We start from the raw sequence: 16,720 nt of genomic DNA on the forward strand, positions 1-16,720 counted from the left end.
AAGGCACAATTTCCCCCATCTGGTGAATGAATCAATTAACACCAAACATTATTTATAAGAATTACTTGTGCTTAGTTCAATGAAATCCATGTGGACCACTTCAAAGGGGTGTGAGCCCTGTGGAAATGTTCCTCTTTTTGGTCGCATGTTACCTTGTGGATTGTGTTTACAGCAAATCAAACAACTCCGACAAAAGTTTTTTGTATACGAATTGAAACCTCTTCTTAAATGGAATACTTTCCCTGCTATAAACACCATGCCCGCTGTTGATACATGTGAACCGCCATGGCTCAATCGAGCCACCATAGGGAACATGTTTCTCGGTAAACATGGTTTGTTGTCTATTTCATACAGCTCATAAACGAGCTTAGCACCATCGGCAAGCCACAAATCTTTTTCTGATTTCGTAGCTAACGCTTGCATGTCCTTCAAAACTTGTGTAGGCACTAATTCATGCATTTCTTGATTTACCAAATTGAAAGTAGTCTGAGCTGCCTTCTTGGCGGCTGCATCTGCTCTAATTCTGAGCTAATTCTGTCTTTAGCCCTCGTGTGCGCTGCACATTTGCATACAGCTACACTTTTTGGAAGGAGGATAGCTTTCAATAAGCCTCTCAATAAATCTGCATGTTCAACAGATTTTCCGTTCGATGTAGTCATTCCTCTGCGGTTCCACTGAGCTGCAAAGCAGTGAAGTGTGGAAAACGCATATTGACTGTCTGTAAAAATAGTCACTGTTTTTCCTTCCGCCCATTTACACGCTTCAGTCAATGCGACAATTTCTGCTGTTTGTGTTGAATACGTTTTTGGTAATGAACCATCAGCAATACTTTCAGTGTGGATGCTGCCAGATAAAGGGATGTCATCCAAATCAGGTTGTAGAAATGTCATCATCTTTTTTCTTTAGAAGTTCAACTTATTTTTGGAAAACTGTAATTTATCCAAAGAAGCTTTGTTACCTGTATTCGCTAAATATTGGAACAAAGCTATTGACACAGTCTTGTTCTCATCTTCAGTCGGTGAAGCAATTAAGATGTCGTCAATGTATAATAGAATTTGAGAAGTCACCGAATTTTTTAAGGTCAGCAATACATGAAGACATTTCTTGTGAGAAAAAAATTGGTGTAACAACTGAGTGTCCCCAGTAGGGGACGTGTGTTCCAATCTATTCTTATCCTCACCCACATCTGGTCTGCATTAAAGTAGTAAGGGGGGGGGGGGGAAGAGTGAATGTGGGGGAACAAGAGAGGGCAGCCTTCTCGAGGAAGTGGTGGAGTGGACCCCGCGCGAAGATCCTCTTAGAATATCTTGTTTTCTATCCTTTCACTTCCTCAAAATTCTCAGTCCAACTTTCCGCATTCTCAACAAAAATCACCTAATCCTTTGCATGCTTCAGCGACATCACTGTCACACCAAGATGGTTTCGTCCTGTATGCTTGAAGAATTAGCCAATTGAACAAGTGGAAAAGTTTCACAATCACTTTCATTATTCATTTTAATTTCATTCAATTCTTCAAGCGGATACAACAGACATTTGGAGTCATCACAGGGGGGGCCACCCGCCTCACAGGGGTTGAACAGTAGAAGGAGGAGGAGGAGGAGGGGGGGGGTGGTCTGAGGCGCTCGCCTAGGGACAGCCCACAGTCCCTCCTCATGGTCTCCTATGGGGGTGTTCTGCAGTTTGGATCAATGACTGCATCCGATCTGCCATCTTTTTTAATTCGTTTCACTTCCAATTCATGCTCTCTGATTCGCGCTTGTATAAGTCATCTATCACAAGCTAAAATCTCATCATGGATCTTTTGGAGAGATCTGCCAACCGCAGAGGCCTCTTCAACTGAAACATAATCTCGTCCAATGGCTGAACTTGCAAAGCACCAGAATATTCACCATGTTCCATCCACTTCTTGCAATAAAGTTCGCTTCCTGGAAATTTTTTGGACATGAATTCGACGTCCCGATGAATTGGAGTCTTTTTAGAAAAAATAGCACCCATTTTCAATTTTCCAACAAACAAATTCCTTCAGTGACTATCACTCAGAAAAGAGGCACACTCCGTGATGTTGATTCGAACCCAAGAACAAAGGGCGTGATTCGCGCCAATTCTCAGTCACGATGCGCGTTCACGCACACACAAGGAATGCACTTACGCACGCACGCACACACACACACACACTAACGGCTCAAATGACTTCGCCCCCACCTTTTTTTTCCTCTCTGAGACAAAGGTACCCTTCTGTGTCACTATTCTAGCATAAAACAAACCATTTTAAATGCATTAATTTTTCAGATAACCCAGTACTTTAGCAGCTGCTCTTTAAAATAACATATAACGTCTGCATCAGAATTAAAAACCTTTCGTTTTTTTTCAACCGGAAGCAGCCCTCACACGAACTGAGTTCCAGATTATCACCACCTTGTGATCGATTTCTTTGCTGGAAAACTTCCGAATCATAAGTCGGCGGGTGGAACAAAAAACAGATGTCTAGTCCATAAAAGCACTAGAATGTCGCGTACACAAGTCCTTTTGTGCACCACCGGTCGCGTCTTCTTATTGGGCTCACCTTAGTCCAAAGAAAACCGCGTTACACCGGTATGTACATGGGTGAAAAGAATAAGATACCTCTGGCCAGGAGGAGTCTCATAATACATTCAAATAATGGCTGCTAGCTAGCGCGTTACTCACCTAGTGAACTTTTGAACACTGCCGTGTAGTTTTCCAGCCAGAACGTCAGGAGCCCCACAGCCACCAGAAAGAAGTGATATTCTTCCCGTCTCTTGTGAGGACTCACAAGCAGGCTTCAGCGAAGAGCGAAAAAATCTTCGTTTCTTCCGTAGGTTGGCGCCAGCCAAGGAGCAGGTTCGCCGCGCGTCCCCACGCGTCGTCTCCCGTTAAATTTTAAAACGGGCCGAACCACCGGGAGCTTTTTGAGCTTCCCCGTCTCTCGTTAACTGGGGCGCACAGGTGGTACTCCTCAACCGCTCAGGCTGGTTGACTGGCACGGATTTCGACGCCAATTAATGTTCGGTTTAAATTCTTGCTTCTTTCCTGGTTCGGTGTTCAAAGAAGTTCAGTGATAAAAATATCAGTAACGACGATAGATGGTGACCAAAAAACTACTTTATTCTAGTGAGACAGAAAAAGCACTTCTCGTCTAAGTAGGAGCGAAGACATGAGCACACGGACAAAGATAGGAACAAAGAGAACGAGCTCCCGCTCTGACAAGTTTTTGAATGTCCACAGCAGCGATCTGTTGTCCAATCAGCTACGGACAACTCAGTGTTGGGAGGGTCTTAGATTGAAGTTGGAGCCGTTGCTTCTTTGCAACGACTATTGAACTAATAAGATTGATAATGCTATTAGACTGAAATTAAACGTCCAATAATCATAATATGTACTAAGCTAAACATGAAACAACCTAATATGTTTACTAATGTGCATAAAACACTGTCAGGACCAGACACATTTTTGCACATCGTCCAGCACTGAATGAGTTAACAATTGGTTTCTCTTATTTGTTTTGCTTTCAGCATGTCCATGTCCACGTGCTTCCCAGGAAGGCAGGCGACTTTGAACGCAACGATAGTGTCTATGATGAGGTAGGAGTTTCTCTCTTTCGTGCTTTTTTTATCGATTCATGATGAAAAGAAGTCATATGCATGTATTTCTCAAATGGACGGCCCGCCACTGGTTTTCTCCGACTTTCAAAAATAAATGGTTGACCCTGTATTATTATTATTATTATTATTATTATTATTATTATTATTATTATTATTATTATTATTATTATTATTATGACTTGTATGCTCGGCTGGACAGCAAGGAAGGCGAGACAGAGAGACAAGAATGGTAAGGACCTGCAGCAGGTCCGGTGATTAAGGATAGCGATGGTCATGTATTAACAGGTGCCAATTGTGTGATGGCTAGATGGAAACAGTACTTTGAAGAATTGATGAATGAGGAAAATGAGAAGGAACAAAGAGTAGAAGACGTGACTGTTGTGGACCAAGACGTAGCAAACATTAGCAAGGATGAAGTGAGGAGGGCGCTGAACAGGAGGATGGGGGGAAAGGGACTTGGGCCTGATGATTTACCAATCGAGGTATGGAAGCGTCTTGGAGAGGTGGCGGTGGTGTTCCTGACTGGGTTATTCAACAAGATCTTAGATGTTGAACAGATGCCTGATGAATGGAGACGAAGTGTACTCGTGCCCATTTTTAAGAACACAGGAGATGTGCAGAGTTCTACTAACTACAGAGGAATAAAGTTGATGAGCCATACAATGAAACTCTGGGAAATTCAAGGTGGAGGTGGGACTCCACCCAGGGTCAGCTCTAAGCCCCTTCTTATTTGCTATGGTGATGGACAGGTTGACAGACGATGTGAGACGAGAATTTCTTGTCGCGAACAGGGAACAGGTAGGGAACAGGTGGCAGAGAGACTACAGATGTGGAGATATGCCCTGGAAAGGAGATGAAGATCAGTCGCAGCAAGACGGAATATATGTGTGTGAATGAGAGGGATCCAAGTGCAAGAGTGAGTCTACTGGGTAAGAGATAAAGAAGGTGGATGATTTTAAGTACTTAGGGTCAACTGTCCAGAGCAATGGAGAGTGCGGAAAAGGCGTTAAGAAGCGTGTCCAGGCAGGCTGGAGCGGCTGGCGATAAATGTCAGGTGTGATGTGTGATAGAAGGGTTTCAGCGAGGATGAAAGGAAATGTGTATAAAACAATGGTGAGACCAGCCATGATGTTTGGACTGGAGACGGTGCCACTGAAGAAAAGACAGGAAGCAGAGCTGGAGGTAGCAGAGCTGAAGATGATGAGGTTCACTCTTTGGGAGACCTTTGGGAGTGACCTGGTCACTCTTTGGGAGTGACCAGGTTGGATAGGATCAGGAATGAGTACATTAGAGGGCCAACTCATATTTGAGGCTTTGGAGAGAAAGTCAGAGAGGCCAGACTGAGATGGTTTGGACATGTCCAGAGGAGAGAGAGTGGCTATATCGGGAGAAGGATGCTGAGCCTTGAACTGTCAGGCAGCAGACCAAGAGGATGACGGAAGAGGAAGTTTATGGATGTGGTCAAAGAAGACATGATAGTAGCTTGTGTGAGAGGAGAGGATGCACAAAACCGGGATAGATGGAGGACATTGGGAAAAGCTGAAAGGAAAATAATAATAATAATAATAATTATTATTATTATTATTATTATATAGATGGCTGTCTGCCTATCTATCCAGCTGGCTGGCTTTCTATTAGCTAGCTAGCTTGTTAGCTGGCTATCTATTAGCTGTACATTGGCTGGCTGACTGGCTGTCATGTTTTGCGAGGTGGTGATGGCGGGTGCGGATCCCAAAAAGCAGGCAGGAGGGAGCAGGAGGTTGTTTGACAAATTGTATTAAAATAAAGTCAGCAGGAACAATATGTAAAACATCAAAATCATCTGAACAGAAAAAAGTATCAAAAGAAAACCAAGTGTAAAAGTCCGCCAAGGTTAAACAAACACTTGCACAGCATACAATGCATGCAATTGCAGACAAAGCATGCAACAACAATGGACCGACATCAGATGGTCGTGCCGGGAGTCCTTTTAAGTGTCACTGATTAAAACGACCAGCACCTGCGAGACTGCAGGCAGGGCTGACGTTGTTACCCATTGATCGCCAATCCGAACGTGGCAGTCCGCCACTGATCGGGACGACCAGCACCTGTGCAGGAGCAGGCGGGGCCGACAACGTCACCCGTTGGTCACCAACCAGATCATGACACTGGCTATCTAGCTGGCTATCTGATGGCTGGATATTAGCAATATAGCGATGTGGCTAGCAACCACTCATTTGACGACAATAAGGTTAAAATCTTAGCGAAAGAACATAGATGGTTTGAAAGGGGAGTAAAAGAAGCATTTTTCATAAAACAACTAAATCCTTCATTGAACCGATATGATGGGGTGAGGTTCAATTTGGACCGTTCATACAATAGCCTGCTTAGGCAACATAGGATAAGTAATAGTGATGAGGTGATGCCAGTGGATGTGGGGCAATCAGACCAGTCGTTATTCAGAACAATAGGAACAATCAGTGGAGCTGCAGGGGGTAGTCCTCTACCTAACCTGAGAGCAGGGACCCAGGGAAGACTTTAGTTTGCTGACAAAGTTTCTTGGATAAGAAGTGAAACATCCGACACCTTCAACGAAGTACAGATGACGGCTGAAGAAGAGCTTACACAGACGTATTATTATTATTATTATTATTATTATTATTATTTATTTATTTATTTATTTATTTATTTATTTACTATTTCTAACATGCACGGCCCGCCACTGGTTTTCTCCTACTTTCAAAAATAAATGGTTGACCCTAAACCATGTAAATATGATCCGATTGGAACTTTCAACCGCTTCAAGCTCTATCGATACAAAATGCAAATATAATTCGGTCATGACTGATCAAGTAATACGCGTTTTTCAGAATATTTTTAATGAAACGTCTGAGCTTGAACAAACGTTATATGCGCTACACAGCCCTGAGGAAAGAGACTCTCCAAAGCAGTGAACCGCAACATTTCAAGTGCCTAAGTTTCAAGTTGCAGATGAATATTCTAATCACCATGCTTCATAAAGTATATACTGATATTTTGTTCTCTATTCAACTCCTTGTGCCGGAAGGGACGTATTAAGTCATCCGTTTGACAGAAAGGCTGCTAGCAAATGGCTTTGTTTTTAATTTGCATATGATCACAAGGGTTATTGAGAGAATAACGGTCCTTTTTACCATTTACATTTTTTACGACATGCCTGTTAAATGTATAATACAGTGATACCTCGGTTTACGAACGCTTTAGTTTACGAACGTTTCGCCTAACGGACATTAAATTCACGAGAATATAGTCTTGGCATACAAACTAGTTTTCGGCGGATGAACCAAACCACATGGTGCCACTGAGGCTGGCGGACTAGTTTTCTTTGAGTGCAGACGTGGTTTGTTATCAAGTAGAGTACTTTTGCTCTTATGGGACTGAAAAAGACCCCACCACAGGCTAGTGTTAAGCCAAAGGGGTCACAAAACAAAATGACGGTCAAGCAGAAGAAGGAGATCATCGAAAAACCCGAATGAGATCTGCATTTGTGTGACTTAGCGTCCCAGTACCATTACGCCAAGTCGACCTTTGCTACGTGTGGCGAAGGGTGTTTCTGTGTTGTCTGAGCAACAATCTCAGGAAATAGAAAACGTTGAAAAATTTCTGTTGATTTGGATGAACGAAAATCAGCTAGCAGGGAACAGTGTGAGTGAGTGTATCATCGCAGAGAAAGCACTGCAACTTCACTCGGATATCATCAAGAGGAAACTACATCAACGACCATCACAAATGTCAATAAAACGACTTTATTATATCGTACAGTTTATTTCTTTCATTATAATGCAATAGCACATTTTTTATAGATAAAATAAGGTATATTTTGTGTAGTTTTAAGGTTTATTTGGTAGAAATGTATGTGTTATGGGGACCTGGGAACGGATTCTTCTCATTTTTAATGATTTCCGATGGGAAATTTATGTTTGGAAGACACTTTTTGCCTTACACACGCTTTTTGGGAACCAATTAAGTTCGTAAGCTGAGGTATCACTATATATACTCTTTTGGAGAATGCGTAATTGTCTCCTACCGCATTGAGTCTTTTCCTGAGTCCATCTTGAACTCATTCATTGCCCTCTACGTCATATTTTCAATTCCCAAATAAATTGGTGAATGGGAAATGAATGAGTTAAGTGTCAAAGTGCTGACAGTTCCGTATGACAAAATCCTACCAAAAAGTCGATTGGGTTTGGAATGACGAGATTTTTCACCCACTCGGCATGAAGAAACGGCGCCCGCTTAGCCACAATCGCTCACAGTTGGCAAAGCAATATCAGGCCGGAGAAAGAGAAAGAAATTGCAGTTGATTAACCTCTGCAAAACCCATTTTCTCCCGGTGCTGCCCGGATTTCGGCCGTTGCGCAGACCACAATCACACGTCAAACAGGATACACTTTCATTAAGCAGTGACCCCCTCATGGTGACCCCTCAAGGGTCCATTTGACCTCTGGACCATCTCCAACTGAAGCAGAAAAAAAGCTCAGGGAGACTGTGGTCGACGATCAATAGACTTGTAACAAGCTATGGCGGAAGGTTTAGGGTAGAAATTTGCCATTTACGCTTATTTCGAATGAGATGACATTGGGTCAGAGTTAATTCCTAAATGATATGGCTCTGGAGTTATCTGAGCTTGAAATGAGAGTGGCTGTACAAAATACAATGGAATACATACATATTGGTTTATATAGCAGTTTAGCAGCAGCTGAAGTTGGAGCAAAGCGCTAACATGGAAAAAAATGGAAACGCTGCCCCCTCGTGGAAAACATGGCCGGAGGTCTGATGAGTGCTTTATCGCCACCCAAGCGAGAACAACCAAAACGCAACCAAATTCGGGAATACCGCTTAACTTGATATTTTCAATTCCCGAATCAATTCGTGGATGGCAGTGAATGACCTAATAATAATAATAATAATAATAATAATAATAATAATAATAATAATAATAATAATAATACATTTCATTTCTAAGCGCCTTTCAAAACTCTCAAGGTCACTTTTCAGTCACATGTTTCTTTCCACAAGTTTATCTGTGGGTGAGCAGTGGCAGCCACACGCACCAGTGTTCACGCACACCAGAAGTAACTCACATAGATAGAAAGCTAGCTAGCTAGCCAGCTACATAGCTATATAAGTAACAGATAGCTAGCTCGATAGCTAGGCAGATAGCTAATATATAGGAAATAGATAGCCAGCTAGGTAGCTAGCTAGTAGTATTGGATTGGATTGACCTTTATTAGTCTCGCAGTGGAGAAATTTATATTTCACAGCAGCAAAGTTATGAAATTTCTCTCCAGTTGTACATGTACATATCTTTATAGAGCATATTAAATGTTTATTTTTCAGTAGACTTTGCATCCATGCATATGACGTGGGAGGTGGACAATTCAGTGAGTGATTAAACTTCAATCCTTGCGCTTAGGTTGGAATGCTGAAAGGTGGGAATGGTTGAACAAATAAAGTGCGAAAAGGAGCCGCTAGGGGAATTACTTGGTGTTATAAGCAGGAGGTTAAGGGGGGAAGGTGATAGAGAAAAGAATAAATTAACACTTTTGAGAATGAGTTTTCCAAACCTACTTACAATACTTTGCTAACATAAGCCCAATTCTGTGGTGATAATTCATGTAGCTATCCTCGCTAGTTATCTATTTAATATCTATTAGCTGGCTATCTATCTATTAGTTATCTAGCTAGCTAAGTAGTTGAGCCAAAGATAGTGACTCTGGGCAACAGGTAGCAAGCACCTTTATCTACAACATTAGTAGCCTGTTCTCAAAACAAGTGAATGTCAACAATCTTAGTTATCTATTAGCTAGATATTTATTGGCTATATATTAGCTAGCTAGCTAGGTTTCTATCTTTTTGAGATAATTCCGGGTTGAGTGAACGCTGGCGCGTAAAGTGACCTTGAGAGTTTTGAAAGGCGCTTAGAAATGAATTATTATTATTATTATTATTATTATTATTATTATTATTATTATTATTATTATTGGTAGAAATGTCTTCAAGTACCTTTTCCAATAAAGAGGCCACACAATGATGTCTTTCCTAGTCAGTGTCGTTGCATTTGTTTTTGAAGGATCGATGTTTCTGTTGTCATTTCTTTTCATTAGCTTTTGTCTCTTGGCGTGAGGCTTGATTTTTAATGTTTTTTGCTCATAATGAAGATTCATGATTAACTCATTCACTGCTATTCACCAATTTATTCTGGATTTGTTTTTTTTCATGCTTGAGTGCCGATCAAGCACATGGCCAAGGTCAATGTTTTTCTTTCCACAAGAAGGTAGCATTACCCTTTTTTCCATGTTAGCGCTTTGTTCCAGCTTCAGCTGTTGTTAAAGTGCTATATAAACCAATATTGCATTGTATTTTGGACAGCCGCCCTCATTTCAAGCTCATATAACTCCAGACCCATATCATTTCGGAATTAATTATTTTATTCTGATGAAGAGAGTCCAGTGTTTCTTACGCTGCATTGAATGTTGATGTAATAATAATAATAATAATAATAATAATAATAATAATAATAATAATAAATTTATCTCTATGCACCTTTCAAAACTCTCAAGGTCATTTTACAGTCACAGTTTTTCTTTCTGTGGGTGAGCAGCGGCAGCCACACGCGCGAGCGTTCACTCAACCTGGAATAACTCAAATACAGTGAGACCTCGGCTTACGAACACCTTACCTTACGAACTTTTCGGTTTACGAACGTCAAATTTATGAAAATTAAACCTTGGAATACGCACTACTTTTCGCGATACACACCCACCACGGCTGGCGGAGTGATCTTCGGATCTTCGACGGAAGCACACGACCGAGCAGCGCTCCAGCCGGCGCACCTTTCCACACCCCCTCTCTCTGAATTCACACGTCGATCACCTCCGAGGAGCTTTTTGCACATAATTTTACTATTATGCGACCGAAAAAGACCGCACCACAGGCTTGTGTTCATCCGAAGAAGACACAAAACAAAATCACTGTCGAGGAGAAGAAGGAAATAATTGAAAAACACGAACGAGGAGGTGTGTGCTGGTGTGATTTAGTGGCCCAGTGCTTCGTCAACCATTGCTACCATTCTCCGCAACAGAGAAGCCATCAAAGGTGCGTCTGTTGCAAAATGTGTTTCCGTGCTGTCAAAGCGACGGTCTCGGGCAATCGAAGAAGTTGGAAAACTACTGTTAATTTGGATTAACGAAAAGCAGCTATTCGGACTGTGGCTATGAGAGTCATCAACATGCAGAACGATAATGTGATGCCTCAGTTTCGTAAGACCTTACAAGTCAGAAAGCAACTGGTGTCAATTAAGAGGTTTTTAATCAGCAAAAATAACGAGGAGTCACCAAAGAAGCAAAGAGGAGAAGCCACACCAGAGGTTGCGTTACAAACAGTCCTTATGGAAGGTGACTCTCCTTCCATAAGCCATCAACGACCATCAAAAAGGTAAATCAAATTTTATTTACAGTAGTTTTTTTTCTTTAATTACAGTACTCATGTAATGTGCCTTTCTTTCCAAACAGCAATTCCCTCTGACCTCTGACAAAGGTAAATAAAATGACGTTATTTTACAGTACAGTTTGTTTCTTTAATTACAGTCCTTATGGAATGTGCCTCTTTTTCCCAACAGCAATTCCCTCTGACTTCTCTCTGACCTCTGACAATTCCCTCCAACACCATTCCATCAAGTCATCAATGACCATCACAAAGGTCAATAAAAGTGACTTTATTTTATAGTACAGTTTATTTCTTTAATTACAGTCCTTATGGAATGTGACTCTCTTTCCAAACAGCAATTCCCTCTGACCTCCGACCTCCAACACCATTCCATCAAGCCATCAATGACCTTCCACGAATGTAAATAAAGTGACTTTATTATACAGTGCAGTGTATTTCTTTCATTACAATAGCACATTTATTATACGTAGAATAAGGTATGCTGTGTGTAGTTTTAAAGGACAATCAACGTCACTTTTTTGTTTCTTAACTGACATCAGAAAAACGTTTTATAGCATCTAAAATACCCAAAACATGTGGTATGATATTTTTATTCAAATGCAAACACCAATAAAAATGACTTAAAGTGTCCAAAATCTGCAAAAAATTGAGCTGCGAATTGGGCATTTTCAGAAAGTCCCGCCCCCAGTGTGTGCAAGACGTCTTGGCGTGACGTCGCCAAGACGTCTTGCATTGCTTGAGAATCAAAACAATGGCTTCAGATTCGGAGAATATGCTTTCTTGTTACACCTCCAGTTATGAATATCAGAATCAGAATCATCTTTATTGCCAAGTATGTAGAACACACAAGGAATTTGTTTCCGGTAGAACACGCTGCACTAGTATCGTCGTCAAAAAAACTGCTAAGTTGCACTACACAGTTCCATTTTGGCTACTGTTGAAAGAGTTCAAAGAGTTCAAAGAGTTAATGGCTTGGGGGAAGAAGCTGATTAAATGTCTGCTGGATTTGGTGCGCATGGATCGGTAGCGCCTGCCTGAGGAGAGTAGCTGGAAAAGGTGGTGGGCAGGGTGCGCAGGGTCCAGTCGGATTTTCCGAGCCCGAGTTTGGATTCTTGCAGTGTGCAGGTCCTCATGAGTGGGGAGGGCGGTGCCAATGATTTTTTCCGCCGTCCTAACTGTCCGTTGAAGTCGAATTTTGTCCATTTTTGTGGCGGCCCCGAACCAAACGGTGATGGAAGAACACAGGATGGATTCGATGACAGCCGTGTAGAAATGTTGCAGCACCTCCTGTGGCAGGCCATGCTTCTTTAGCAGCCTCAGGAAGTACATTCTCTGTTGGGCCTTTTTCAGGATAGAGTTGGTGTTGACCTCCCACTTCATGTCCTGGAAGACTGTGATTCCCAGGAACTTGAAGGTCTCAACGGTTGACACAAGGCAGTTGGATAGTGTGAGGGGTAGCTGTGGTGATGGATGTTTCCTGAAGTCCATGATCATCTCAACTGTCTTCAGTGTGGTCAGCTCGAGGTTGTGACGGCTGCACCAGAGCTCCAGCTGCTCCACTTGTTGTCGGTACGCAGACTCGTCGCCGTCTTTGATGAGACCGATGACCGTGGTGTCGTCTGCGAACTTTATGAATTTGACAGCTGGGTGCGTTGAGGTGCAGTCGTTCGAGTAGAGAGAGAAGAGCAGTGGAGAGAGGACGCATCCCTGCGGGGCTCCAGTGCTCGTGGTTCGTGTTGTGGATGATATATTTCCCAGTCTGACCTGCTGTGTCCGCCCTGTCAGGAAGCTGAGGGTCCACTGGCAGATCGTTGGGGACACACCAAGCTGGAGAAGTTTGGGGATGAGGAGTTCTGGGATGATGGTATTGAACGCAGAGCTGTAGTCCACAAACAGGATCCTTGCGTAGGTTCCTGTGTTGTCAAGGTGGTCGAGGATGTGGTGCAGTCCGATGTTGACTGCATCCTCCACAGACCTGTTTGCCCGGTAGGCAAACTGAAGAGGATCTAGCAGAGGTCCGGTGATAGATAGCAAGCTAGATAGCTAGTTAACCAGATAGCTAGCTAATGGATAGAAAATAGATAGCAAATAGATAGCCAGCTAGGTAGCCAACCAGATGGCCAGCCAGATATCTAGCTAATAAACAGCAAATAGATAGCCAACTAGGTAGAAAGCAAGGTGTCCTAAAAGTCAATTTTCTGTGGGGCCTGAAATTCAAGTGACAATGACAAAACCCTTGGCACTGAGTTGGTCACATTTTTTGCACATCTGGCAGTTAATAAGTTAATTTCTTGTTTTATTCTTTGTTGCTGTTTGAATTATTTGTTGTACACAAACACCACTTTGTATTTAGCGGTGATTGTTTTAAAGTGCTCCAGCTAAAATAAATTTTAGCTGAGTTATTGCTTTGTAAGATTAGACCCATTAGTGGTTTCTATCAGCACTACATTAGCTATCTATTTGCTTGCTCGCTAACGTTCTATCTATTTGTCTTACTATTCTATCCGAGTTACTTCCGTGTTGAGTAAACGCTGGCCGCTGCTCACCCACAGAAACACAACTAGCTAGCTATTTAGCTAGCTATCTAGCCAGCTATCTAGCTAGCTATCTATTAGCTAGCCGGCTTTCTATCCATTTGAGTTACTTTCGGGTTGTGTGAATGCTGGTGCATGTGCCTATCGTTGCTCACCCACAGAAAAACCTGTGACTGTAACATAACCTTGAGAGTTTTGAAAGGCGCTTATAAATCAAATGTATTATTACTATGATTATTATTAGCATTTGCACCTATTTATTTATCTTGTGCCTTTCTTGTAACATTCACCAGATAATATGTCAGATCTTGTTTCATGTGAGGAAAAGTAAAAAATATCTTATTTGAATATTCCGCTGTCATTTGTATTTGCAGCTCCAAAAACACGACGGCCCAGATGAGGATGTTCCCTCAAAATGGAGATCAGAGGACGAGATGGCGACAGAAGCCTCCATCTTGAGAAATCAAATTGACAACTCGTAAAGCGGGAATATGTCAACAAGTCTTACTAAGTCTTACTCTGTCAGTAATTGTAAAAAAAACAAGAAAAAAACATTGTCTCTTGGATAGCATAGTGATGGTCGCAGTGGCCTGCAAGGCCGTCTCTGCTGCCCTAAAAATATCTGAATCACAGTTCTGACTTTGAGTGAGAATTCTGACTTTAAATTAAGAATTCTGACTTTAATTTCAGACTTCTGACTTTAAAATTAGAATTCGGACTTTAAAGGACAACCGACGTCACTTTTTTGATTCCTAACTGACATCAGAAAAACGTATTATAGCATCCAAAATACCTAAAACACGCAGTATGATATTTTTAGTCAAATGCAAAAGACCAATAAAAATGACTTAAAGTGTAAACCTGCAAAAAATTGAGCTGCGAATTGGGCATTTTCAGAAAGTCCTGCCCCAGTTCGTGACGTCACGCCGTGACGTCACGCCAAGACGTCTTGCCTTGCTCGAGAATCAAAACAATGGCTTCAGATTCGGAGAACATGCTTTCTTGTTACAAATCCAGATATGAATATGATTCAAATAGTTGTGAAGAGGAAAGCATACATGTTTGCTATCGATGAAAAAATGTATTCCGTGCCATTTTGAGGCAAAATTGGTGGGAAATGTATCACCAAAAAAGAGGCAGAAAATAGTGACCAAGCTCCGTGTGAGGAATTAATCAGCCCGTTTCCACAGGCTGATAAATTCCTTACATGGAGCTTTGTCGCTCTCTTCTGCCTCTTTTTGGTGCTACACGAAGTTTTCAGACCAAACAAAGTACAGCAAAATACATTGACGTGATGGAAGGACTGCTACAATGTGTCCTTTTTTCGGTCAGGGGTGTTCCTTCAGTGACGTAACGTGAAGACTCATCACCAACTCAAAAACAAGACTTCCGCAATGTTCAGCGCGAGTCTTAAAACGTAAAATATAGCTATATGTAATCTTTGTAAAATACACTCAGTAGAAGTCATTTGAAGCCATTTTACAAATTATGGACACAATTTGTCCGGAGACGTCGGTTGTCCTTTAAACTCAGAATTATGACTTTAAAGTCCAAATCCTGAGATTAGACTCAGAACTCTAAATTTAAAGTCAGAATTCTGAAATTAAAGTCAGAATTCGGAATTTAATCTCCTAATTCTGACTTTAAATTGAGAATTATGACTTTAATCTCATAATTCTGATTTTAAAGTCAGAATTCTGAAATTAAAGTGAGAATTCTGACTTTAAATTAAGAATTCTGACTTTAATTTTAGAATTCTGACTTTAAAATTAGAATTCAGACTTTAAACTCAGAATGCTGACTTTAAAGTTAGAATTCTGACATTTAAATCAGAATTCTGACTTTAAACTCTGAATTCTGAGATTAAAATGAGCGTTTTACCAAAATTATTTTTTTCTTCAAAGGCCCTAATCCTTTTCCGTAGATTTCTCATGCATGTCCATCAAGAACGGGGTCCAACAGCACCTCATCTCCAAGTGCTGACGAAAAATGTTCATGCTCCATCGTTATCCCGACTCTCCAAATCTATTGGTATAAAGTCCAATTTTGTCCCTAAAAAACGCCACAAAGAGCAATTTCTGTCTTCTTCTACCCCCAAGTGGCCATATAGGGAAACACACAAGTAATCAAAATCAAAAAGCCTTTTCGTAACATTATTTAATAAATAATGCAGTATGAAAAAAAATGGAATATTTTATTTGTGTCATTTTTTTTTTTTTTTTGATTAAAAACAACATTTCCACAAACGTTCCAGTTTGACAACTCGCAGCATGCATTGACAAATATATTTTAAAAGGCACAGAGCGGCTTCTGTCATCTTCAAGTCTTTTAATAGACATTCTTGCTGGCTAGGCTGCAGCTGCTTGGCTGTCTCGATGAATGTTTGCACTCTCGGGACCTTTAAAGGCCAATGATATTTTTAGGATGCGACTACACATGTCATTTGGGATCTGTATATTTTGAAGGTATTGATTTGGGTGCCAAAAGTCAACACGTACGTTGCAGAAATCGCCTTTGCATGAAAGCTCCACTGAGACGTCAACCAAATGAGGATAAGGATGTGGATTTGGAAGCTTCTGCAGTACAATACGACTTGTCGGGTTTTACCCCTTCAAAACATTTAACTCATTCACTGCCAGACGATGTGCAAAAATGTGTCCATTCCAGTGCCAGGGTTTTTGTCATTGTCACTCAAAATCCAGGACCTACAGAATATAGATTTTTATAAATTATTGTATTTTATTTATTGTATTCTATTTATGATTGCATTTTATTTATTATTGTATCTATGCTTGTCTGTGACTGTAAAGTGTCCTTGAGAGCTCTGAAAGGCGGTTGAAATAAAATAAAATTCTTTTTTACTTTCTATCTATTTGAGTTACCTCCGGGTTGAGTGAATGCTGTGGCGTGTGGCTGCTGCTGCTCACCCACAGAAAAAACTTACCCTGTTACTGTAAAGTGACCTTGAGAGTTTTGAAAGGCGCTTATAAAGGAAATGTTGTATTATTATTATTATTATTATTATTATTATTATTATCTTGAGTTTTAGGACGACATAAACATTCAATGCAGCGTCACAAATCTTAGCCGCTCTTCTTT

The 16,720-nt window shown here is 41.1% G+C and overlaps 1 protein-coding gene and 1 long non-coding RNA gene across 3 annotated transcripts in view; both read left to right on the forward strand.

Moving 5' to 3' along the window:
* Positions 1–16,437, forward strand: part of fhit (fragile histidine triad diadenosine triphosphatase) — a 147,688-nt gene extending 131,251 nt beyond the window's left edge. Inside the window, exons 5-6 of one of the 2 annotated variants that reach the window (XM_089011070.1) lie at positions 3,531–3,599; positions 13,996–16,435. In XM_089011070.1, coding sequence (XP_088867196.1) covers positions 3,531–3,599; positions 13,996–14,103 — 177 coding nt within the window. In that variant the 3' untranslated portion in view covers positions 14,104–16,435. Of the gene's footprint in view, positions 1–3,530; positions 3,600–13,995 lie in introns of both variants that reach the window. The other variant, XM_089011071.1, reaches the window with a different exon arrangement.
* Positions 10,252–11,486, forward strand: LOC148890933 (uncharacterized). The gene is made up of 3 exons (XR_016116732.1): positions 10,252–11,177; positions 11,260–11,339; positions 11,423–11,486. It is a non-coding gene; the product is annotated as an uncharacterized LOC148890933 (long non-coding RNA).
* Positions 16,438–16,720: the final 283 nt, after the last annotated feature.

This window comes from Hippocampus bargibanti, linkage group LG12 (assembly GCF_051943395.1).
Source record: "Hippocampus bargibanti isolate YZ-2025 linkage group LG12, ASM5194339v1, whole genome shotgun sequence".
NCBI classification, from domain to species: Eukaryota; Metazoa; Chordata; class Actinopteri; order Syngnathiformes; family Syngnathidae; genus Hippocampus; species Hippocampus bargibanti.